The sequence below is a fragment of the Astatotilapia calliptera genome, chromosome 19, assembly GCF_900246225.1.
Source record: "Astatotilapia calliptera chromosome 19, fAstCal1.2, whole genome shotgun sequence".
Taxonomy (NCBI): Eukaryota; Metazoa; Chordata; class Actinopteri; order Cichliformes; family Cichlidae; genus Astatotilapia; species Astatotilapia calliptera.
In genome coordinates this window covers 2,383,153-2,408,375 of record NC_039320.1, presented here as the reverse complement: position 1 = coordinate 2,408,375, position 25,223 = coordinate 2,383,153, and the positions used below count along the sequence as shown (strand labels likewise).

The following is a 25,223-nucleotide window of genomic DNA, read 5'->3' as shown; positions in this document are numbered from 1 at the left end:
CAGGGAGGAGCTCCGGGAATTTGAAAGTGTAATATAATATAAGTTTTAGCATCAAAACATGCATACACTTGATGATCCGATACTGTGTGCAAAGCAGACAAACTTGGACTCGTCAGTTATTATACGTGGTGATTTTAAGAAAGCAAACCTCATCCTGGAAGTGCCTAAACACAGCTAGTTTGTTACATGCTCGCCCAGATCCCTATTACACTACAGTAGACAGTGCTAATCACATGGTCCCTGTGACATAACTGGTAACATTTCTTAACAGAATGTAAATCCAAAGACCCAAAGTGATTATAAAATTTTGCAAACTGCCCAAAAAGAGAGGCAGCATAACTGCACACATGTATAATCAAAGGTACAAAAAACAAAAGATGTCAGTGGACCACAATGAAACGCATACCGACTACAGAGACACAAGGTGGCTCCTTTCCTCTTTCTATGTAGGGAGCCAGTTATGTACTTAAGCTACTTCCTGTATTTACTGGCCTTATCTTTTCCCATCAGGCTTTGAGACTTGAGGAACGACACCATGAGCTCCAAGGTGTGTAAGAACTGTGGCAGTTCGGACATTGATGTCGACCATGCACGCGGCGATGCGGTATGCATGGGCTGCGGCTCTGTGCTGGAGGACAACATCATTGTGTCTGAAGTGGAGTTTGTGGAGACGGGAGGTGGAGGGTCGCTGGCTGTTGGACAGTTTGTCTCTGCAGAAGGTGAGAAAGACAGGACATTTGCTGCCTGTTGCTCTGCTGTTTCTCTAGATCTACTGTGGATTTCTTTCCTGTGTGGGTTTGAGCTGAACCAATACATGAAGGACAGACTAGTGGACTCACTGACTGGACAGTTTGCATGAAAATAGGGTTTTCTATTGTGTACATGTGTACTCGAATTATATATCCACTGTACATAAGTCAAAATGTGTGCAAATAATTCCCGAGAGCTGAAAGCTCAGCCTTCTCACTACTATAAGCTTTGTTTACCAGCGTCAGCCAATCAGAAAGAAGAACTGCGCTCTTAAAGGGCCTCAAGGTGCTTTTATATTGTAAGGTAAAGAGGCTACAATAATCAAGAGAAACCCCCAACAATCAGATGACCCTGTATGAGCAAACACTTGGCTGCAGTGGGAAGCAAAAACTCTCTTTTAACTGGAAGAAATGTGTGATAGAGCCAGGCTCAGGGAGGGGCAGCCATCTGCCAAGACTGTTGGGGTTGAGGGGAAGGAGATGGGACAAAAGACACAGCCATGTAAAGTAAATGCAAGCTCAAAAAGAAAAAGTGCCCAGAGTCATCATTTGCTTACAGATTGGGCGCAAAGATTAGACACCTCCTCACATGCTGTACACATGTCTGAAAGTTGTGATCGGTTCAACCAGACAGTGATTTAGAGCTCCAAGGCACCAACAGCACACACATGCTCACGATGTTCAGTTCAGTTACTCGATTTAACAAAGCTAAAGCAGGGCGCAGCCTAGTCAGCACTCACCTTTCACCCGAACTTTACTGTGCACCTGTTGTCAATAAAAAGTAAATAAACAATTCTCTTATAAATGAGTGAAAAGCTGGAACTTTTCTGTTATTTCATGGAATATTAACAATAAAAATGTAATTACTTCAGGCTTCGTTGGTTAAAAAAAACAACTGTAAAATGTGACAGCTGCAGTGATGGAGAGAAATTTGAGACTTAACTGCATCTATTTTGCAAAGTTGTATAGAGGGCTGGACTGGAAGCTTTGGTGCGCTGGTTCTCGTCCCAAGATGCATAGTTGACACCACTATAAGAGTTGTTTAGACGAATTACACTCAGTTCTCATAAAAGCTTTAGAAACAAAAAACATTTTTTCTAAATGGGGAAGCATGGGGGGTCCAGGGGGGAAACCCCCCGAATGAGCATAGGAAAGTTGCATAGAAACTGGCTGTGGCTGACTTTTGTGCATCGTTATTATGGTTGCCATGGGCCTGTGGGATACCCAGGTGCTCGTCGCTGTCCTGTATATTTGCAATTCTGCCTCCTGCTAGCTACCAGGAAGCAGAATTGCCTGATTTGGCTAAAAAGAAACATGATAACATTTATAATGGAACAATGTCAGACCAAAATGCACTCTAAAAGCTCTAATCTGCAGCATTGTCACTTTGGACTAAAGAGTAACAAAGAGTGCGCAATTAGTGCCAAATGAAATCTCTGTTCTAAATGCTGCTTGTGGCTGAAGGTGATCATGTGGATCAAAATGCTCCACTGCTGGTATAAATAAAATACTGATGGCTTTGGGTTTGTGTCTAATGATTCTACTGTTTACACAGTCTGACTACAAGAAAACTGGACAAATTCAACTGCTGACATCAAAGAAGCATAGACTGCATAAAAAAAGATGGACTTTGCTACCAAGGTCTGAAAAGTGGCATCAGAACCTACATTCTTTTTCATGGCCAGTAGATGGCGATCTCTGTGGTTTCCACAAGAGATTTGGTCAAATGAAAGTGTGAGAAAGAGCCTTACTGTTCACTCTCACTCTGTATGTCCTCAGTAAACTTTCCCAATGAGCTTATGGTCTTAATTGCTGGGTTTGTGTCTTATTTAATACAATGTGATGTTTAATTTGTAAAATATGGTTACACTGGAGTAAAATAAGCTATAACGGAGTGTTTACTTTTGGTTGGGGGGACAAGCTGTTTGTGAGTGTTGAGGTGTGGGACCTGATTGACCTGAGGCGCTGACCAGAGGGCAGCGGGTCAAACAGGCGGCGGGCGGGTGCAGAGGGTCACCTGTGATGGCCCTGGTTATAGGAGGATCTGGCGATGGCTTCTTAAGTGTAAAGAAATGAAACTGTAGGATTTACTTTTGTTTTAAAGCTGCAGCAGCGAGCTAAAAATGGACTGCAAAAGCTGTTTTGATTATAGATGATTGTAGTTTTCTGCCTTTGTGTGTGACTGTGAAACATGGAAGCTTTCTGCTTTATTTTTTCATGTTAGTTAATGAAATGTCTGAGTAAACTCTGTGCTTGGTGGGACATTGTATACATTTTTAAATATCAAACAATGAAGATGATAATGCTAAGACAGGAAATTTGGCCATCTATTTCCAGGAATAACGGCAAAGTTCTTGTTTCTAAATAACTAAATAAAGAAAAAAGAAGAGAGAAACACTTTTTGAGTGTTTTGCTGAAAATCTGTTTCTGTGCATCTTCTGTCCTTCAGATGGAGCCAGACATCCATCCTTTGGTGACGGGCACTTCTCAGGGATGGGCAAGGCATCCCGAGCTCAGACGCTGCAGAGAGGTGAGTGGCCATTAGATGGCACCACACTCCACCTTAAAAGCCTACGGGAGTTTAAGGTGCATGGTGTAACCTCAAGTCAAAAGCAGTTGCGATGCTGTGTGAAATATAAATAAAAACATAATGGTTTGTTTGCAGATCTCATAAACACACATTTAATTTTACAATAGAACACAGAAAACTGAGACTTTACTACTTAACAACAAAAAGCTGAAAACGTAGGCACTCCAAAGAAAGAGCTGGAGCATTGTGCGCTGGCAGCAAATCAGTAACATGACTGGACATAAAAATAGCATCTTACAGAGACAGAGGACCTCCACATTCACACATTTACAAATAGTAGAGCAATTTCAAAATAATGTTCCTTAGTGTAAAATTGTCATGTCTCATAATATCATACAAAGACTGAGAGATGCTGGAGAAATCTGTGTATTAGATGGATTGGATGTTGTGTGCTTGTGGGACTGCTTTAATAACACGCATAATTCTCTCATGCAAATCAGCGGATTGTCTCAAGAATTCAAACACAAATCCCCGTGCCAACCATAAATGCAGATTGAAGTTCTGTCATGCAGCGAAGAGGCCACATGTGCACACGCTGCCTTCTCTGGGCCAAAGTTCACGACTGAGGAAAATGGAAGCTGAATTGAAATCAGCCCTCAGTTCAAAAGCCTGCATCTGTGATAGTACGGAGGCGCTTTAAATAGTTGTTGAAACATCTGTATGCTCTATTGTTTATGAAATATAGGTTTGAGATTTGCAAGTCAATGCATTCTGTTTGTATTTACATTGCACGTGGTATTGCTGCATACTGCAAACTTTGTTTTCTTCATTTGCTTCTTTAGTGTCGGGATCACCCTTCAACACGTGATCCGAGGTTGCGTTTTTGTGTGTTCATGCAAAATGCAGCTTGGGCAATAAATGAAGGAGGAGACGACTTTAGGTCTTTTGCACGGGCATCAATAAGTCATTTAATCTTATTTCATGTCGAGTGTAAACTTCTCCTCTGAAAGCAGCTCCGTTGCAACACGTTGGTGTCTTTGACTTCACTCGAGTGATTAAAGTCTTTATATTTTCAGAGGAGGTTTACTTTGAATCATTTTATGCTGTTTGCTCAAAGCCCTCCTCTCGGAAGTGCAGCTTTGAGCCACAGCAGCAGCTTGCTTTCGATCTATAACAGTATGAAACTATTATAGTGTTTGTTCATTACACCCAGCACTCAGCAGGGTTATGTACCAGGAGAGTTCACAAGAACACTGTAAACCCCAAAAGATAGTCCCAATAAGCAGTGTGTGTGGTCAAGCTTTTTACGTGATAAAGCTTTAAGTTTGTAAAAGTTGTGAATAATAATAAACTGTCATTTAGAACAAGTCTCTTATGGAGTTTTTGCCTTTTAAGGGAAAACTGTGAGGCTCTGTTTGCAGACTCCAGTGTGGGTTTTTATCAATCACTTGTATCCATCTATGATATGTCGTACCACATCGTGTGACTCAACCTCAGCTTGTCATTTAGACCAGCACATGCATGGTCATGTGATTGTGTGTTGTCAGGCTTGGTGTAAGTGACGGTTATTTCTGTACGGAAGCTGCTTTTATTTAGTTGAAAATCCTCATCTATCCAATATGAGGTTGTGGGAGGGGGCTGGAGCTATCCCAGCTAATGTTGGGTTAGAAGTGTTTTAAAAGGTCATTTTACATAAAAATGTATTGAGGCAAATAAAGTTTTAACAGCAAGAAACTTCAAGCAGAAGCAGGCTCAGGGAGGGGCTGCCATCAGCTGTGGGTGAGGGGAAGCCTGACTCTTCAGCTGCTAAATTTGCTAGTATTTTAAAGGCGTTTTTTCACTTGTAGTTCGTTTATTCTGGTCAGAATCAGTTGGTGAGTTTGTAAACTTGTAGCTTTTGTTTTGTAGCTTGGTTTGTTTTCACACAGAAAAATCCAATTAAACCAAACGGCATCACTACAAACCACGTGAGGATGTTCAGTCCCCTTATTGGCCAGATGTGTCGGGGTGGAAGAAAGAACCACAGCTGGGATTAAAAAGACTAAACGCCACAGCTGTGAAAGCACCCCAACTTCTAGTTTTTGTGTCTGCTTACTGTTTTGGTGTTATGCCTTTTTTGGTAGTACCCAGCAAGATTTTTGTTTTAGTGTTTTCTGTGAAAACAGCTGAGTGTTGTGGTGAAAACACCACTGAGAGAGCAGCAATGGTGAGCCAAAACAGTCTTAACAGTGAATTTAAAGTCACCATCATGTGCTGTAAAGCTTTGAGGAGCTGCACATTTTCTGCCACTTAACCAAGTGACGTAAAAGCTCACCTTTCTGAAAGCAGAGTGTTTCTAGTACATTTGAGCATGCTCTCTTCATCCGAGGTGGTGTGAGAGTTGTTCCAAATGGGAAAATCAGTATTCACTTTGACTCCAGTGTCCTCCCAGAATGGATTTTTTTTTTCTTTTTCCTCTTTTGGATTTTCTTTGTGTGTAGGATAAGCTGCTGTCAGCTGATATTATCAACCTGTCATGCTCTAAATTGAAGTGCTGGGGGCCCCTGTGGGAACCTCGAGGGGTCTTGGTGGGTGTCCCTGGAGCTCTTGCTGACACGGGACTTTAGTTTAAAAACGCATCAACAACTTGCAGACACAAACGAGCAACCGCTTGGCTGCTGGCAGCCGGACAGAGAGCCCAGACATCGACTGCCAGCAGCTGGTTACCGCAGCGACGACCGTCTGCTCAGCTGATGATGTTTAATGCGACAGAGCCACGGAGTCACAGGGCTGTCAGACTGCAGCAGGCGCTGAGTAACGGCAGTGTGCGCATGGATGCAGGGGATTAGCAGGGAGCGATAGGAGGGTGTGGATTGAGGAATACTGCTGTTAAATGCTGCGTGTGTGTTTTGTAACTGGGTGAGGATGGAGGCTTGTATGTAGGATATTTCTACCATGCTGTTTGTGTATGTGTGGGGGGCTTTATTCTGCTGTCACATGGAGTCTGAAGGATGGTTTGAACTTTTAGGAAAGGATAAGCTTGCAGCTTATACATGCTCATCAGCAAGGAGATACAGTGTGGATATAACTGGGAACAACATAAGAGTATAAAAACACCTCGCTCTGTTGTCAAACAACTTGGGTTTACATTAAATACCCTGACGCTACGGAGGGCAGCCTCGTCCATGTTTTTACACTGAACATCATCATGTGGTGGAGAGGAAGCAGGAGGAGCTGCCCGGTCCCCAGCTGAGGTCAAGATTAGTTTTCATACATAAAGCCTTGATTACTGAGTGACCTCACTGTGCGAGTCCACTGAGGTCCGCTCGGTATGAATCACGTTCATTTGATCATCACAGTGAGTGCGAGAGTGCATGTCAAAATAGTGCCTGTCCTCATGTTGGTGACCGTGCAGACCATGTGGTCCACAGTGCACCAACTACACATGGTGGAAGACTTCAAGTGGACTTGGAAGTATAGCAGGAATGACTACTTGGTCATCAGATTTCCAGCTGTGTGTGTGTGTGTCCACAGTGAAGTATAATCAAGGCTTTAACTAATGATGTTTATATAATAATAAACCCTTTGCATGGAAGTCGTGCACATTCATTCATGAACAGGCAGATAGCCAAAGATGCCACGTTGCTTGCGTATGAGATTGTTGGATTAAAAGCAGTTAAATGTAGGAAAAAGTACTTGCATGACTTTCTGTGTGAATGGTTGAATGTTGAAAATGAATGAAAAGATATCCTAGAGTTTCACTCACCTCCACGTATAAACTTTGTTGATAGAGCAAGCCATAATAGCCGTAATATCAGTTATTTTAAGTAAAATAATGAGTCCAAGTTTAATTTGAGTCATGAAGGGGATGATTTTTAATGTATGACATTTGATGTCCTTAGTTCCCAGTGAAGTTTTCAATTTTACTGCAACTATTTATATTATTTATGTATTTAAAGTAAAACAAATCATACATGCCAGGATCAATTTTGGGAGAGTCAAACCAAACTCCTGTTGAAATCTCCAACAGTGGGTTAAATTATTCCACAGGATGCTAAACAGTGTTTAGTCAGCCTCTCAGACCTCCATATTTCACACCATGTAGTAAATGAATGTGATGTTTATTCTTAAGATACTCGAGGCTCTTTAAATACTGGTGTTGTATTTTAAATTAACCTTGTTAATGAAAACTATTGATTTATTTTCCTATTCACAATTCAGTTCTAATGCTAATATTAATCATTATATTGATATGAGACAAACATAAAAACACCATGGCCCAGACCTCCCTCTCCTCAGCCACCTCCTCTGGGTTATTCAGGGGAACACACAGCATCTGTTGTCAATGAATATGTGGTACAACTACTCAGTGGGCTTTCTTGCTTGTGCGGTTGTTGGTGTGTGGACCAGAGAAGTATACAAAGAGCTGAAGAGCTGTTTTTCATTGTGTATTTTTAGTCTTTTTTGGGGGAGGGGTGGGGGGTTCTCTTAGTCCCGGAGAACTCCCCTCTCGCACGCTTACCTATTTCAGTTCCCTTGTCAACCAATCAGGTTTGACTGATGCACAGCATCCTCCACATCCATAACATACATTTGAGGTATTGGAGGAATGCATACGAGCATGTTTGCAGTGGTAGGCTGTCCAAAGGGAAATGCATACGCACACAAATGCAGTTGCTGGCCTATAAGGGAGCAGCAAAAATTAGCATTTGGAGGGCAACAGGATTTATGACCTGTACTGCAGCTGACCACCAGGGGATGGTCGAGACGTTCTGGCTTCTTTTTTGCGGAGCTGTCATGCTGTCCATCTTTTTATACAGCGACTGTGCTTCCAACTTTTTTTCACAGGTTTATATGCTGAAATAATGGAAAATGACTTAAAAAGAAACAAGTGAGGGACGGTGTTGTCCTCGTGTATTGGTTATTAGTAATGCCAGTAGATCAAGTTTTTGTCTTTAGTCTGTATGCTACGCTAACCATGCTTGTGCATGCTTCAGTTCTACTATGCAGGGTTGAGAGTAACATTGATCTTCTTAAATATTTCCTAGTAGCTGAGCACTGGTTTTGTGTGTGGGATGGTGTGTTGTGTTGGTGGCTTGTGTTTGCCAGTAGCAGTGAGCTGGTGATGGTGTATACACGTGTGGGCAGATTTATGGGCGTCTGTGGCTGTTTGAGTCTGCAGGCGTCTCTGAGAGAGAAACAACTCTTCTTCTTTCTTTCTCTTCCTCCTACTTTCTTCTGGAAAGGCTCCCCAGTGGCCGTCTGCGCCTTCGCTGTCTCCCCACCGACTGAATCATGTCTGGCAGCGGAGACCCCACCTCCTCCTGTATTTGTGTTGGGCAATAATGTATCACCAGCCCCTCGTGTATTGGTCCATGGTGTGCCGCAGTGTAGGCGTGATGACTGGAATGTAGATTTAAAGACCGCTTCAGGCGAAAATTTTAGTGTGAAAACACGCTTGAGCTCAATATGAAGTTATGATGTAGCAATACAATGCTGTACTAAGTCTTGAGCCATCCTTCATTTCTTTGTATTTTACCAAGAAAATGAGAAATGGGTACAGTGATTTGTTGAAACATTTAGAAAAGCATGGAAATACATTATATAGGAAAGCTCAATAGTTATAGGGTTTATAAGATAATACTAATGATTAATGGTTTAAGAAATATGATATTGGTCAATTATCTATATATGTTTGATTTTAAGTTATTTAGAGTCCTTTATATTATAAGGTGAAGACCCTGCCATAATATAGAGAAACTGAAAACCCCAACAATCAGATGACCCCCTGTTAGCAGCACTTGATGACAGTGGGAAGGAAGAACACCCTTTTAACAGGAAGAAACCTCCGGCAGAACTAGGCTCTGGGAGGGGCGGGGCCATCTGCTGTGACTGTTAGGGAAGGAAGACGGGACAAAGACATAGTGTGGACATTAATTGGGATGATCACCTTTATTCTTCAGCACATTCTGAGCTCTCTACAGCAGCTTGATATTTTTCTGAGTAGTCTTCAGCTGTCAGGGTTCTTGAAGGAATTCAGAGCTCTTCTTTGGATGTTGGCTGCCTTTTGTTTTGTTCGCTGTCAAGATGTTCCCACACTGCGGAGGCTGATAGTGATAGTGTTCCAAATGTGTGTTTTTCTATGTAAATACTCTTTTACTGTGTTGCAAGTGTGTTTGGGTTTGTTTTCATGTTTTGGCTTCAGCACACCAAGTTGGCTTTTATGTGAATATTCTTTATTTCCAGTTTGAGTCACACCTCGTCACTTTTTTCCACTAGTTAGCTTGTAGTTACTGAGTGGTGCCTTCCATGCAAACTACATGTGGCAGCGCTAATCTGCTAGCAACAAAAAGCAATCACAAGAAGGTTTTTGGTGCAGCACCCTCTTTGGAACCAATTTCCTCCAATGACAGCCAGTAACCACTGACCAGCATGTGTGGGAATACATTTTCCTTGTGCAACTGGTAGTTGTATCACTTCACAACTCTTGAGCAATGTGAGGATGGTGTCACGTGAGAAACCTCCATACAGCCAATCAACAGGAGAAAAACTAGCAAAAAAAGAGATTTAGAAAAGTAGAAAAGGGCGATTAGATGGATCAGATCCCTTGTTGTTATATTCTTGAACCTTTCGTGTCTGATTGTAACAACGATGCAGGCCAGTTCTAAAAAAGTCAATCTGCCATTAATGAACTCTTCATTCATTCAGACTGTCTGTACTTCAGCATCGCACGTCCAGTCACATTTTCTGCCTTCTTCTTCCTTTACTGCAAACACCGTGTTTGGTTTAATACGGCTGTCAGTGAGACACTGAAAGATTTAACTGGCCTATATCTCCTCCACTTTGTTGAGCGGTGTACATGTTCGTCTTTGCTGTCCTTATCTTACCTCTTTAAAAAGAAAAACAGATTGGAGTGCATTTATAGCTCCCTGGATGGTTCCATCAGATGTATGTGTAAATGCCACTCTCCTTCAGGGTGTCCCAGTTTGTGTCGGTGTGAATGTTATAAGGTGGTGTTTATTTTTTTTTATTTAGAGCCTCCGATTACGGAGTGTTTGGGGGTTTGAGCTGAAGAGTGAGGTAAAGGCCAGTAATCTAACTTTAACCTGTGAGGAAGAGCTCTAATTAAAGCTGCATCCTGAGACTCTGTCCTACTTATCTGTGACGCAAACTTGGTTGGAGAGGATGGCAGTGAACATTTTCGCAAAGGATGCAACAACTTCAGTGCCTTATTCTTCCCTTTTTTAAAACCTTGTATTGGGGGGCAGCCCCCATTTTAAAAATATTTTGGTTCCAAACTGTTTATCACAGGGATTGTGGGATTTTGAGGACACTCGGGCCTAATGTTAGCTAATAACAAGCTGCTGTTGTTGCTTTTCAGGTGTCCAGAGACTGGAGGATTGCATGTCTGATCTGCTGATGATAAGTGATTGCGACAATATCAGGAATAAATAAACATGTTTATGCATGTTTTCAGGTGTAAACATAATGTTGTACTGTGGACATTTATCTGCTTTCTGTGCAGAGTTTTTGTTTCCTGTTCTCATGCTGTCCTCTATAGCCCAGCATGAGCAGAGGTCTCTTTTTTTCCTCTTGCACTTTCCCATTGTAGTGTACATTTCAGTGTTTTTTTTTTTTTTTTCTGTAATGCAACCGTTCTCTGACTTGTATCCCCATGTGATGTCTGTGTTGTGTGTGTGTGTGTGTGTATGGTCGGGGGGGCAGGTTCATTCCACTGCAGGGCAACCTGCCACTTGAACTTGTGTTAGAGCCCTGACAAGTTCAGGAGGTGAGGCTTTAGGTCAGGAGGAAGAGGTGCAACTGAGAGAGGAGAGAAAACGGCAAATGTTAAATGGTCACAGTTTGAAAGAGCGATTTGTGACTGTGATTTGTTTCTAACCACATATGTAACATGTTTTATGTATGTCGGGGCAACATGGTGACTTTCACAAACTGGTGCTCACTCGATTATTTCGAAGTTCATGAGAATGTGTGAATTTGTCTTCCAACAAATTGATGTGTAATTGCACTAATCACTGTATATTTTTGAGTACTTTTTTCACTGTTAAATAACTTAGGCTAACTATCCTATAACTCTACTGTTACCTTTAATTAGATGTAAAATGAACCATCATAGTCGGAGAAGCTGTTTTACCTGTTTTGGCTGTCTGTCCACTTATGTCCACTAATTACTTACTGTGGCGTTAATCATCCGTTCCTGTATGTGAACACAGTTAACTGTGACTCAGCGCTCAGCGGTTGGTCTAACCTTTCTCCTCATACTTGCCCTCTATCTGTGAATAAACAGGGCTCTCCACATCTGTGCAAACACAGCTTTAGAGAGCAGCTACCTACACCCGATTATCTATTCTGTGGACAACAATTGGCATCTTAACAATAGGATGGTGCTTTGGCGATGTAGTAAAAGACTTCCTCCCACCCCGGCTGTCGCATTTATCTTGTAGAAAACTTTGTCCTGACAGTAACGTTACAGTTCTCTCCATGTCGTAAAGTAAACATTTAAACATCATTTAATTATGTAAAATAAGAAACTTGGTGATCAAAATTTGACCCTTTTTCCCGCCACAGTTCTATAACACTGTAATGAAATGAAACAAACGTCTCTGTCAGGCCTCTAAGCAGAGCTGTTGCAGTTACATGTGAGCGTCTTAATCCAGGAGCTCACATAGAGACAAACATACTGCATTTATTGCATATGAATTGTAGGAGGATTAGTCAAATAATAGGAGAAGACGTATAACCCAGGATTATTCATTCTACCGAATTTACTAAGGCCACAACAATCAATTTTGTGCATAAAATTCTCTGCTGCCAAACTAGCACGTACAGTTTTATTAGAGCTGGTGACGCAAGAGATCAAGACCACAAACACTCATCCAGACGTGGTTTAGGCTGACGGCGATGGGGTATGCGTATGTCTGACGAGCTCGTGTTGACATAGGCTGGAGCAGTACGATGAGACACGATGAGCCGAGTCTCTCACATTCCCAGACACCCAACTCAGTTTAGTAGGTTACACACATCTGGTTGCGTGCATGAGAATGTTTGACATGTGGAGTTTATCTAAGGTCACGAACTCACAGAAATGCATTGCAGCACTGTAATTATAAAGTCTCTCTGGAGCCTCCACCTGTGGCTACACCTGTACTGGTCCGTGCAGTGAGCTGTGGAAAACGTGTTTTTTCTGTTATTTGCGTGTAAAGATGTGGTTATGCAGGTCTTTGTGTGCCCATTTACATTTGCACACGTGTGTATAATGAAATCCGTCTGCCTCTCTACAGGTGTGTGTGCCCCGACATGCTTGTAGATGATGCTGGGCATAAAGTGATGCTTGTGTAATTACCACCATACTGATGTAGCAAACTGCTAACAGAATGCTTTTTTTATTGCTCTGAACATGGACTGTTGTTTTACTGTCTGATGGGTTGTTTAGTTTTCCTATAGGAGGTAATTCAATTCAATTCAATTTTATTTATATAGCACCAAATCATAACAGTCATCTCAAGATGCTTTAAACTTAAAAAACGCTACAATAATAGAGAGAATCAGATGATCCCCTTTGAGCAAGAACTTGGCGACAGTAGGATTAAAACAGGAAGAAACCTTCATCAGAGCCAGGCTCAGGTCAGCCATCTGCCCCGAGCGCTTGGGGCTGATGTGAGGAAGACGGAACAAACAACACCTTGTACTACTGGGGGAGGCTGTTCCCTAAAGGATTATTATTGCCATATAGGGTTCTGCTTGGATTTATCATATACGGTATAGTGGATGGATCTAGCGTCTGTGACGTCACCCATTGATTTGCAAAGTCCTGTTATGGAGCCTTGAGCTGAGCATTTTTGCTCTTGCCATGTTTTTCAAAAAAAAATTTTTTTTATATCCTGGATGTCCTTAAAATGCTTGTCGCAAAGGTCGTCCATATAGACAGCTGCAAATTTAGGTCGAGTTTGAAAGAGTTGATTTTGGAGCTTCTTTCTTGGCCGGCACTTTCAGTCCATGGAATTTCTGGGTTTTTCCCTGAACATTATAAACAACTTCCTCTAATCTGAGGCTGGCAGTTTGGGTTCATCCAGACGTTGGCAAAGTGGTGACACATCTGAGTAACTTGCACTTATATACAGTTGTTTAAACTGATCTAGGAATCTGAAGTTGTTTAGAAATGGCTCGAGAGATCTTTGTGTAAATCTACAGTTCGCTTTCTTAGATCTTGATTGAGTTCCTTGGACTTTCTCATTGTTCCCTGCATTGGTCCAGTGAATGCTGTCAAACAAATCTGATTCATTCTGGTGAAGATAAACTACCAGTTGTTGTCAATTACAATCACAATTATGATCAAAAGGTAACACAAAGTTAACACTGAGCCTCATTAAGATAAGAAACCGTAGAACCTTGAACACCGCTTAAAATATTTAAGTGAATGTATGTACAGTATATATTTAAAGGCATCAAAGATGTATGCCGTGCAATTATTCCATCCTGGTAAAATAAAAGTCCAGAGAAATCATGAAAAGCCCAAATGACCATGGAATTCAGGCCCATGTTGAGTTGCTAGAGAAAGTTGATGACAGTTGCTGAGCTTAAGCAACTGTGGGCAAAATAACTCCTGGTGATGCACAGTGGGTAAATTCTGAATTAAACTTTTCTAGTTGTTGAGGCAAGTGACTGAAGGGTTTATGGGCTCAGTGTATCACTGATTGACATATTCCAGCATGGTATATTCATTAGAGAGGTACTGAGGCAATAGGAGCTTGGTATGAGCATCAGCCACAGAATGATGCATGACAGATGAATAGCTTTCTGTGTGTACGCCACTTTAGAATGACCAAAATGTAAAAAAATGAACATAATGTTCTGTTAAATATGATTAAATGAGTGAGTGAGCCTTTAAAATCATCAGGAATGGAGCCGATGGACTTTTTGCCCATAGTCTCCTGTAAAAGAATGGAAGGTTTGGGCACCATTGTTGTCTTTACTTTTTAGATCTGGGAGTTATATCCGGCTTTAAACTTTAAACTGGGTCTGATTGGTATACTTTATTGTTTTTGGTTGAAGGGATGCTGGAGTGTGTTACTGTTTTTGGATGATGCCCTTAATTGTAACAGCTTTCTGAATTTTTTTTCCAGAAGACGCCAAAGCGATTTTTGCTGTCATAATAAACCTAAAATGAGGCGAGTATGGAGGGCATGTTTTTCTTTGGATGTGATGGTTTGCTTCTTAAACACATCCACAGAAAAGAAACTAACTCTCCACGTGTCCATCTCTCACTTACATTTCAACTAAATCTTCTTGGATAGTCATAGATATGATATATGTCAGATTTCTTTGGAAAAAATCACTTGGACTTCCATGAAATTCTCCCTGTAAATTTATTGAATCACATGTCGTCATCATCAGGTCAAAGCTTCCAATATGCAAGAATTATTTTCCATGACAGCTTCTGGGCGCACTCATGCAGGCAGGAGACAAACCTTGCAGTCACACGCTGAGCTCTCCCCTGAAACTTGTTTTTCTTCTTTTCTGTATCGATCCTAAAAGTCTGCAGGTTGCAGAACTCTTGTACTTTTCTTTGTTTCTGTGAGCTGATGTCTGTCTGTTTGTGTCCCCAGCGAAACAGCACATCAACATCGTGGGGAACCAGCTACAGATGAACCAGCACCATATGGACACAGCTTTGAACTTCTACAAGATGGCACTCATCAAACACCTGACCCGTGGCCGCAAAGCCTCCCACGTCATCGCCGCCTGCATCTACATGGTCTGCCGAACCGAGGGAACGCCGCGTATCCTTTCTGCTCAGAATAATAAGATAAAATGTCCAGCATAGGTTCCTTTTACATATCCTGCTCGACTGCATTATTTCACTTGTCTAAATGTTTTTATGGAGCATTTGCAAAGAAAATACATCCGGATATAAGAGCAAAATAATGATTAAGTATCAGCAAATTGAAGGTCTTTGCCCGTGTTTATATGAAAGTCACCCTCTGAATGGCCTACCATGGCGATGCTGTGCTTCATCCTGTTTTATGGATGAAGCTTGCCTTCACAGCTCTGTCCCTTCTTAGAAGAAACACACAAAACATATTTTTCTGCATGCCTCTTACTGCTTGTGTTACCTGTCCGCGGTGCCATATATCTGGCATCTTTTAAGCGATTGTCTCATGGCAAACAGATATGTGTCCCTCTTTCGCAACAGAAAATAGTTCTCGGTCTCACCACTCAATACACCATCTGCCTTAAACATCAGCTTTGTAGTTTTGTTTGCTAGCTGACTTTCTAGACTGTAAGTGTGTCTGTCTGATGTGTAGGGTCAAGGAATGCAAATTAGCATGACTCCGAGAGCCAAAATTGAGAGATTAATGGGAACTACATCAGGCTGAGTTGAACTAGAATGATAAATTTGAAGTGTGTCAAGCTGGCAAGTTAGCCATCTGCCTGTGTGTTGGTTTAAATGAATGTAATGAAGAATGCTCTCTGAGGGGAAGCCTGATCAAAGAAGTTTCCTCCATAACCGAGCTGCTTTTCCTGCATGCACCAGGGAACCCTTTCCTTTCTATTGCGCTCCTCCTGCAGCGGTTGAGCAGATGTTCAGTATTAGCTGAGACAAAGTTGCAAGTTAAATTTGCAAACCCGCCTTTTATACCGATGGAGGGTGGCACAATAAAGCCAGCAGGTTGCTTTTGATGTGAGCCTGCGGAGGCCGGGCCGCCTGTCACCGCCTTTCTAAATGTTTCATACAGCGCTAACGGCAGCTTATTGAAGTCGAGAGTGATGTGTCATCATCGGGATAATGGGACTTTTTGGTTCATCCTTTTTTCATAAGCACAGAAGCTCTTTATTTATTTATTTTCTGCTCTCAGTGTGGGTTCACTCCTGACTCACTTCACCTCCGAGGGTGATTGCGTTATGTAACTGCTGCACAGAACGGCCGCGATAGGTTTGCCTAATGAAAAGAGGCGAGCAGGGTGTAATGCATTCCTGCTGCATTGTTTGCTGGGCTTTTGTGTTTGTGTGTGTGCGCGCGTGTTGGCGCAGGCCTGTCTGTTTGTGCATGTTTTGAAGAGTGTCACTGGGGTAAAAATAGCTCCGCTCGCTTCCTTTTCCACAGCTGGGTGATTCTGTAATGTTGTCGCAGGGGAGGATGAGGACAAAGACAGAAGGAGAGTGGGGTAAAAAAGGGAAACATCCGTCAAACCTGGGGTTTAATTTACGAGGAGCGGCCACACTGTTGGGATCATTCATCCATTTTCAGACGCTCACCGATCGTTCATGTGTTGTGAATTTTCTATTTGTCTTTCTGATCTTCCTTCAATACATTCTTTCTATTTTCAGTTTTCCTGCTGTCTCATAATTCTGTAGTTTCCCATAAACTTCTTGTTTATGTTATGCTTCTTCTTCACTGTGGTGAATCATCTGCCTCCATCTCATCCTATGCTTAGCATCCTGTTGTGCTCTCAGTATATCCATGACCCTTCTCTGTCTTCTACTTTTCCTCCTGCCTGTAAGATCCATCTTTGACATCTTTTGTCCAGTTATATCCACTGTCCCTCCTCTGCATGTGTCCAATCCATCTTGACCTTGGATCTTTAGCCTTGTCTCTTGGTTCTGTATGATGTCACTGAGAAGGGACGTGCCTAACAGAGCGATCTGCGAGTAGAAGAAAGCTACTTTAAGGGAGGATGGCCTTACATACGGTTGGCATTAAAATGGCTTGCTTCTGACGGTGGATGAACTGGAGTCTTGCACTAAGGACCAGGTTTTTACTGAAATAAAACAAAAACAAGGTTTTAAATGATAAAATTATACAGAATTTATTTAAGCCTTTTACCATCATTAACTTCTTTCACTGCAGCTGAATACAGTCTCTTCTTACATGTTGATGGACCTCTGAGTGTGTCCTTCTGAGAGTGGCCACACTCAGAAAGTAGGGCAATTACTCTGCAGCCACAGCCGCCTCCTGGCTGCATCACACCGCCTCTCTGATCTCGCTCCAGAAACTTTGGGTCTTTTTACCTCTTTTAAGGCGGTCTGTCCTCAAAACTGCTCGGACTGTTATTTTTGGAAATGGTACCTGGTGTGATCATTTTTTTGCCAGATAATTACAGTTAGAGACACACAAACGGGCGGTCATTTCCATAAAGCGTCTGGTGTGAAACAACAACAACAGCCTTTACCTGTTTTATTTTGCACAGCAGTCTACTCAGTTCTTTTGGTTTTGCAGGGCATCTCATGTCCAAACCACGCGCATTAATCTGTTGCTCCTCCACTCTCTTGGTGTTTCAGGCTTTCAGCAGGTTTTTGTAGCTGAGATTTGCTCCCATTCAGCCACAGGGGCAATAATGGGGTCCAACAGTGATGTTGGCTGATGAGGTCTGACTCACAGCTTGTGCTCCAGTTCATCCCAAAGGTGCTGATTGATTGAGGTCAGGGCAAAGTGGGAAAACCTTTTCTTTATGGACCTGTCTTTAAGCTTTGGTGTCGTTGTTGAGTTTAAAAATAACACTGAATTGATCGGCCAGGGTTTATGTCCCCCACCCCAACCCAAGGTATCTCAACTTCTCAATTTCATAGTTAAACATCAGGTCTGAGGGCTGCAAATTTAGAGGCAAAATGCATTAAGAAGAATTATTGACCAGCATTAACAGGAATGGCTGCTGCAATCAAATAAGATAAGATAAGATAAGATAAGATAAATGCTGTTTAATATAAGTACGGACTTGTGACTGATGTGAAATATTATAAGAGCCACTAAGATGTGTAACGGGGGAGGAGGGGGGAGATCAGAGGATTAAATATCTCCTGCTGTTGTATAAGATCTAAGTAGCCCCCTCACCCCACGGTCCAGATGTGTTGAAGGACCTGCTGCTCTTTATTTTCCTGATTAATGGAATCATCTGCACTTTCCAGACGGGATGTGCCGGGATTATCTTTTTGCATTTCATCTGCACTGCTGCTAATTCCATTGTGCGGTCTTTTTCAGAGGAGCCCCGCTAATCCACATAGGCAGCCTGGAGACAGGTGCACCTGTCGCCATAGAGACCAGTGTGTTCAAGCTGGTCGGGCACTGGGAGGACAAGCTATCCAGACCCTGGTCAGGCATGTTGTGTCTTTTTGTCAGGCCTATTGGGCGATCGTGGCTCAAGAGTTGGCAGTTCGTCTTGTAATCAGAAGGTTGGCAGGTCGAGCCCCGGCTTGGACAGTCTCGGTCGTTGACACTTCACCTACCGCCTACTGGTGATGGCCAGAGGGGCCGATGGCGCGATATGGCAGCCTCGCCTCTGTCAGTCTGCCACAGGGCAGCTGTGGCTACAACTGTAGCTGCCTCCACCAGTGTGTGAATGAATGAATAGTGAAATTGTAAAAGTGCTTTAAGGGTCTCGAAAAGCGCTATATAAATGCAATCCCTTATTATTGTTGTTGAAGAGTCGCCTGGTTAAAAGTGACACTTAGGTGTCATTTGATTTGTGTTCACTGAATTTTAATTTGGTCGTTAAGGTTATGCTGGTGCCCTCTGAGCATGTGCAAAGTCATACAATCAGGAAATCTACCTGCGCTTAGTTTCGTGGGTGGGTAGGGGGGGGATCTATAAAACTGTCTTTATATTCATAGTACTGTGCAAAACTCTTGAACCACCCATCATTTCTTTACATTTCAGGAGGATGGGGACTAGGTGTAGTTAAAAAGCTCAAAAATACACATTTATAAGACAAAAATAGAGTTTCTGTAATTCAGACAAGCTTGAAAATCATGAAAATGGTTCTTCGGGCTTCCTAGAGGGTGCTGGCTACCTTTTTATTTGTTCTGTTAAAATGATTCCACACTGCCACAGTGATGTTGGGCTCTGGGCTCTGGTGAGTTTTGCTGTGTTATTTTGTTCTATCCAGGTTGGCTTTCAGTGCATTAGCACTGGTTTGGGATCATTGTCATCCTGAAAAACAAAGTTGTCATTCAGATGCTATTAGATGGTATCTGATGGATCTCTTCTGCATTAATAATTACAGAAGTTTTGTCATGAGCTCCAGCACCAGACTGAAATATAGACCCAAACCATGACAGAGCTTCTACCGTGTTTTACAGATGGCTGTAGCCTGCTGATGGCTGTCCTGTCTCTTTCCTTCATGTGTATTGAAGTTAATTTGAAGCAAAAAATCTCATTTTTGTTCATCACAAATTGGACATTTTTGCCACAGATTTTCATTCCAGTTCTTGTGTAATTTTGATTGCTTCATTTCTTTCTTTACGAATTACTTTGACAGCCATCCTTTTACTGAGACCCTTTCTGATGAGGCTTCAGCAAACGGTAGATGAATCAACTGAAAGGCCAAATGCATCTGTCAGGATATGACATGATTTCAAATACTGTTTATCTGCCCTAAAGAGATTTTTAGGACTGCAGAAAATACTAACATGTTGGTGTTTACCAAAGAAACAGTAACAAAGTGTCATTTAACCTCAGCTCTTTGCTAAATATGCTGTTATATGTAGATAAAACTCTGGCTCATCCACTGAGTACATAACTTTTTGTTTGTTTGTTTGTTTGTTTGTTTTATGCTTGAATGACTCGGAGGTCAATCTTTTAAGTTGCTTAACAAACATTTTGAAATGTAATGTACAAGGACTTGAGTGAAAATGAGTGGGAAAAACAGCCGACGTCAAAAGTAAAGACCTTCAGAGAACCTGGAGAACTGTTGTTCAAGATCACCTAAAAACGATGACAGCCTGGCTCTTCTTCTGTTTGACTGTTTGGAAAAATACAAATCATGACCTGAACATTTAGTGTCCTTGACCTGGTTTTTCTCAGACATGCTCTTGGACCTCAGTGATATTCTGCAGGTAAGTTTTACTACGTCTATATTGGATGATTGATTGATTTGTTTTTGTTTTTTTTCATATTATCAGTGAATTCTTTGGTCTTTAGAACAAAATAGGGTAAAAATGTCCACATCAGTTCGATTTAAACTCTGAGTTGATTAGACTGTTTATATTAGACCATATTTCTTGTATTCTTTCATGAAATCTGCTGTAAATCCCTATTAAAAACTGTTAGAATGAAATAACTTGGATAAAAATGTCTTTCTCACTTTGATGCGTCTTAAGGCCCAACCCTGTTCAAGCAAACCAATTAAACACACTACCTTCTACCACTCCTCCCATAGTGCAGGTCTCCCTAGCTGCTCCTGCACTCACGCTTTCCCTCGTGTGAGTAAATCTTTCTCGTCTGCATGTGTATAAATTTAGTAAGCCCTCCATTTGTCTGCGTATTTAATTCACAGTGAGTCAGGGGTGTGGTGTTGGTGAGGATGGGACATTTCTCACAGTCACAGCTGGTCGGGGGCTTTTATTTTTATACACCCAGCTGTCCTGGAGGAGCCGTCCACCCCTCCCCCACCACCAGCACCACCCTGGCATTTGGGGGTTGGGAATGGATTTGTATTGGATTTTAGGTGGGTGGGGTTGTGGGGTTATTAATGCTGAGAAATGTGGCTGTAGCTGCTGCTGCTGGGGCGGTGGGGTGTGTTCTACTCTACCAATCACTTTTTATGGATCCACACCCAGACCACTTGGTCTTCCTAGCATTGTTTGGGTGAATGGTCAGCTTTGTCTGTCTTAGGCTGTTTTCTCAAAGCTGCTTAAACGGAGAGACTCCATTGCTCAGGGTCGGATCGATACCAGCTGCCTTTGCATCCAGCTGACGTTATGGCAGTTTAGCATGTTGGTCATTAATTGAGTGGTTCAGATGTTTCTTTCATGTGAGAGCTATATCTTTGCACACATGCAGAGTTTTGTGCAACAGGTGCTTTGGGTGGTGACCTCCGCACTATTTGGATGCTTCGTCAGTCTTTGGGGGAGTGTCACCACACCAGATGTTTGCCAGTTGGTGGTAACATGAAATTGAATCATTCCTGATCCCAGTGAGTGTTGTTCTTCATGAACAAATGCATTTGAGTTGCTAGTCTGGCTTTTGGCCCTCAGGGCTACAGGGACGCAGACAAAGATGATCCTTTGAGTGCTTTTTAGGATGCTGTGGGTTGTCATATATTTATTGTCTTATAGACCAATCAGGCAGAACATTCTGTACACTTGCGTAATATTATGTTGGCCCACATTTTGCTGCCAAAACAGTCCTGAACCATCAAGACATGGACTCCACTGGACCCCTGAAGGTGCGAGCCTCACATGTCCAGGGTCACCACTGTTCCTTCCTTGGATCGCTTATTGATAGATACTGACCTCTGCAGACTGGGAACCCCCAGCTGCAGTTTTTGAGATGCTCTGACCCAGCCGCCTGGCCATCACAATTTGGTCCTCGTCAAACTCGCTTAAATCCTTACGCTTCCCTATTTTTCCTGCTTCTGAGGACTAACTCCCCCCCTAATATATCCCACTGACTAACAGGTGGCATAATGAAGAGATAATCCGTGTTATTCACTTTACCTGTGAGTGCTCAAAATGTTATCTTTGATTGGTTTCAGCTGCTAAACTTTGTGCTAAGATTTCAGTCTGGGATCCTGGTTAACAATCGGTTTGGGATCATTAAGCAAACTTGCCATTTGCCCAGTTCCATTGTTTGTGGTATAAAGACATGCAGACCTGCTGACAGCAGCTGTTTGCCTTTGTAGCTTTCAACTTTATCAAAGAGCTGTTTATCCTCAGGCTTGTCAGAGGAGCTGCCTTCAGTCATACGAACCACATCAGGAGCTCTTTAATTGAAAGCTGTTCCCCTCTAAAGCCCCAATCACTGTGTCCACCTGTTGAACTGTGACGTATCAGGTAACCACGCAGTAGTTTTGATTGTGGGGTGCTGGGGGTTGAACTTTGACCGTGGAAAGTTTGATTTAACGCTTCGATGGAGAGGAGATTGTTTACTCCTCAGGTTCTCAGGTTCAGCCACTGCTGAACTTTAAAGTCTCAGGCGTGACTCGAATGTAACGTTCAGACCACATGAGTGAATGTCACTTGTCTGTGATGACTGTTTACATCACGATGTTCTGCGTAATAGACGATTGACAGTTCTAACACTTATTTTTAGGATATATCTGCATCTTGTGCATCATACAGAACAAAGTTTCCAAAATTGCGTGAAATGTTTGCAATCTCTTCGTTCTTTTTCATTCTTCAACAGATTATAGAAACAGTGTGACTCTCGGTTCCTGTCTTACAGTGCAGCGTGTACACATTGTAAAAATAATTGTGTGCTTTTCAGCCACCTCGAGACTTCTGATTAATTAAAAGTTTTAATAAAGTGGCAAATCCAGCAAGCAAGTATAATTAGGCAAAAACAAACTACTTTATGAGTCCAGCTGAAATTGAGAGTGCCTCCGGTAATAAATCTCTCTGCACAGGAACACGGTGCACAGCTCCAATCAGGGGACGGGGGTCTGAAAACTGTGATAGATGTGTACAGCGGGCAGTTTGGGTCACGAGTTTCCATTTTTGCTTCTAAAAATGACCTGTTCGGCACGGTGTTATTACATGCACAAAAACAGGACCCAGATATAAAATATAAACTTGTGAGCTTTTGTCAATCACAACAAGAAATAGCAATGATGTATTGAGCTTGCAAACAGCTGGTTATTTGTAGTTTTTCTGTATCCAGTAGAAAAACAATATTTGATGAAGATACATCCTTATATTGACACTCTGTTAGCTCCGGTTTTAATGTTTTCCAGCTCCGGAGAAAAACGCCTGTTCTTAAGGTGCTAAAGCTTCACCAGCTCTTCTCTAACTCTGATTGGTGTTTGGTGCTGGGCAGATCAAGCACACTGTGTTTTTGTGCTGTTTATGTCATCATTGAAATGAGGTTGGCTCCTTACTGTTTCATATTCTTGTGCAGATTACTCTGAGGAGTCGGTGTGACTCTGTATATCGTAGTATTAATGATGGCGAAGATGGCGTTTTATCAGTCACACAGTGGTGACTGCACTTGTTCCACTTCCTCCTGCTCCTCTATTTCTGCTTTCATGTAGAAATTCCTCGCTGGAATCAACTTCCCAGAATAGCAAAGCAGCATCTGCCCCTGCTCGACACCAGGGGAGGCCTTGAGCAAGAGTCCGTCTGTCTGTTCCTAAAACCTCCTCGTTTTACTCCCCCCTCCCCGTGTTCTCGGGAGAGTTGGTCTGAAGGAATGACAGAGAAGTGACCCGAGTTCACGACCTGATCCTGCAGCTTTCACTGCCGCCTCCTTCAAATTTCAGCCAGAGCAGAATTTAATTCCAGGCTGCAGTGCTGTTAATTCGTTAAGAGATGATAGATGTGCAGCCTCGTGGCTTTGTTATGCAACAGTATCCATCATCAGATCCTTTCAGATAAAGTAGGGGGTGGGTGGGGGCACCCCCAGCCCCCTTTTTTTTAACTGCTGAGCCTTCTGGCGATGTTGTGGGGTCAAACACAATGAAACATCTGTGATGGGAGGTTCCTGTGAGATAACCCTGATGACACACAGCACCATTCACCTCCTGTTACCTCTCTTCCTTTGACAAACCTGGTTTCTAGTTTGCTGCTCAGCCTAGTTTTAACCGCACAAGGGATTTCTTATCAGATCCTCTTCCAGAAAGTTTGAATAGGAAAATGCATCAGCCCCAGTTTATCAAGCATCAAGCACTGATTTTTGCAGTCCAGTGACCGGCAAGTTTACTTACTCAATAACGTAGAACGCAATTGACACAAAACTAGTTGTATGGTTTTAACAAGTAAGATATACTTCATATTTTATGACTTTCACTTGTTAGGTGAATGTGTAAAGATCCCAGGAGGAGACACAAATCCCTGGAGTTTTCCTCCCCTCACCCACAACTGGTTGCAGCAGACACTCCAGCCTGAGCCTGGTTCTGCAGGATGTTTCTTCCTATTGAAAGGGAGTTTTTCCTTCCCACTGTCACCAACTGCTTGCTCACAGAGGTTGTTTGTTGGTGTTTTTGCTGTGTTATCGGGTTTCTACCTTACAATACACAGCATTGTGAGGCAACTGTTGTCTCGTGAGAATTGTTTGGGGACGGGAAATGACTGGTCGGACTTTGTGTTGTTAAAAGAGCTCCTCTACTGCTGTGAATCATGTTAAAGTACTTATACGCACACTCTAAGTTCTGCATCGTATGCTTGTGCTCATCTACGCAGGTCTGCTTTCACACAGTGCTGCAGAGAAACATGCAAACACAACTTTTCAAAGTGACACAAGTGATGCAGCCTTAAAAAATAAAAGTTGGCCAGAATAAAATTACAAAATTCACTAGATTAGGGTTTATACAAATTATTTATGGATTCGTGTCAGTTTTGATGCAAAAAAAGGTAAAATTTTTATCTTCACATGATTTATTTTGGCTGCCAATCAGTTCAGATGCCAAAGATGGTCAATTTACTGTCATTTAAAACAAAGATGAACAGCAAATCGTCACATTTGAGAAGCTGAAACAAGTCTGCTACCAGCAGTTGCCTTCACTTTAACATGAACCAGTCAGATTATTCAGTTGTTGTGCTTTATTTGTAAATCTAGAAGTCTCTAAGGGGCTTTCTTAATCATCAGTGACGAAGATATTTAAGTTGCTTTTAAAATTCGATGAGTTCATCACAACAAGCTAAAGCGCCACTATTTTCTGGGCTGTTCAGAGTGAGGAAAAGTCAGGACTGTCCGGACCGAGCAGAGAAACCAAAACATGCGGGCACAGCATTAGAGATGAGTCTACAGTTCCAAATCACAGACATATTGAAGCGTGATGTTCTGCAACCTTCAGGTCAATTATGTAACCAGAACACTTGTCCCGCCGGTGATGCAACGGCCTTATTTCATATCCTGATAGTGTGCTTAATCGCACTCTACTATAATTCTTTAAGTGGCTTTGAATGGATTTAATGGCTCCTGGACTCAATAGATACACTTTTCCTGGCAGTGCGAGGTACTTTACGTCTGCTGAATAACATCGTTTACTCATCCTGGGTTGTCTCATCCACAG

The 25,223-nt window shown here is 42.3% G+C and overlaps 1 protein-coding gene across 3 annotated transcripts in view; it reads left to right on the top strand.

The window, feature by feature from the left end:
• The window catches only part of LOC113012693 (transcription factor IIIB 90 kDa subunit-like), a 134,642-nt gene that overhangs the window by 3,759 nt on the left and 105,660 nt on the right, over nucleotides 1-25,223 (top strand). For all 3 annotated transcript variants that reach the window (XM_026152993.1, XM_026152992.1, XM_026152994.1), the window contains 4 exons: nucleotides 511-719; nucleotides 3,199-3,279; nucleotides 14,886-15,059; nucleotides 20,078-20,109. In XM_026152993.1, coding sequence (XP_026008778.1) covers nucleotides 536-719; nucleotides 3,199-3,279; nucleotides 14,886-15,059; nucleotides 20,078-20,109 — 471 coding nt within the window. In that variant the 5' untranslated portion in view covers nucleotides 511-535. The remainder of the gene's footprint in view (nucleotides 1-510; nucleotides 720-3,198; nucleotides 3,280-14,885; nucleotides 15,060-20,077; nucleotides 20,110-25,223) is intronic.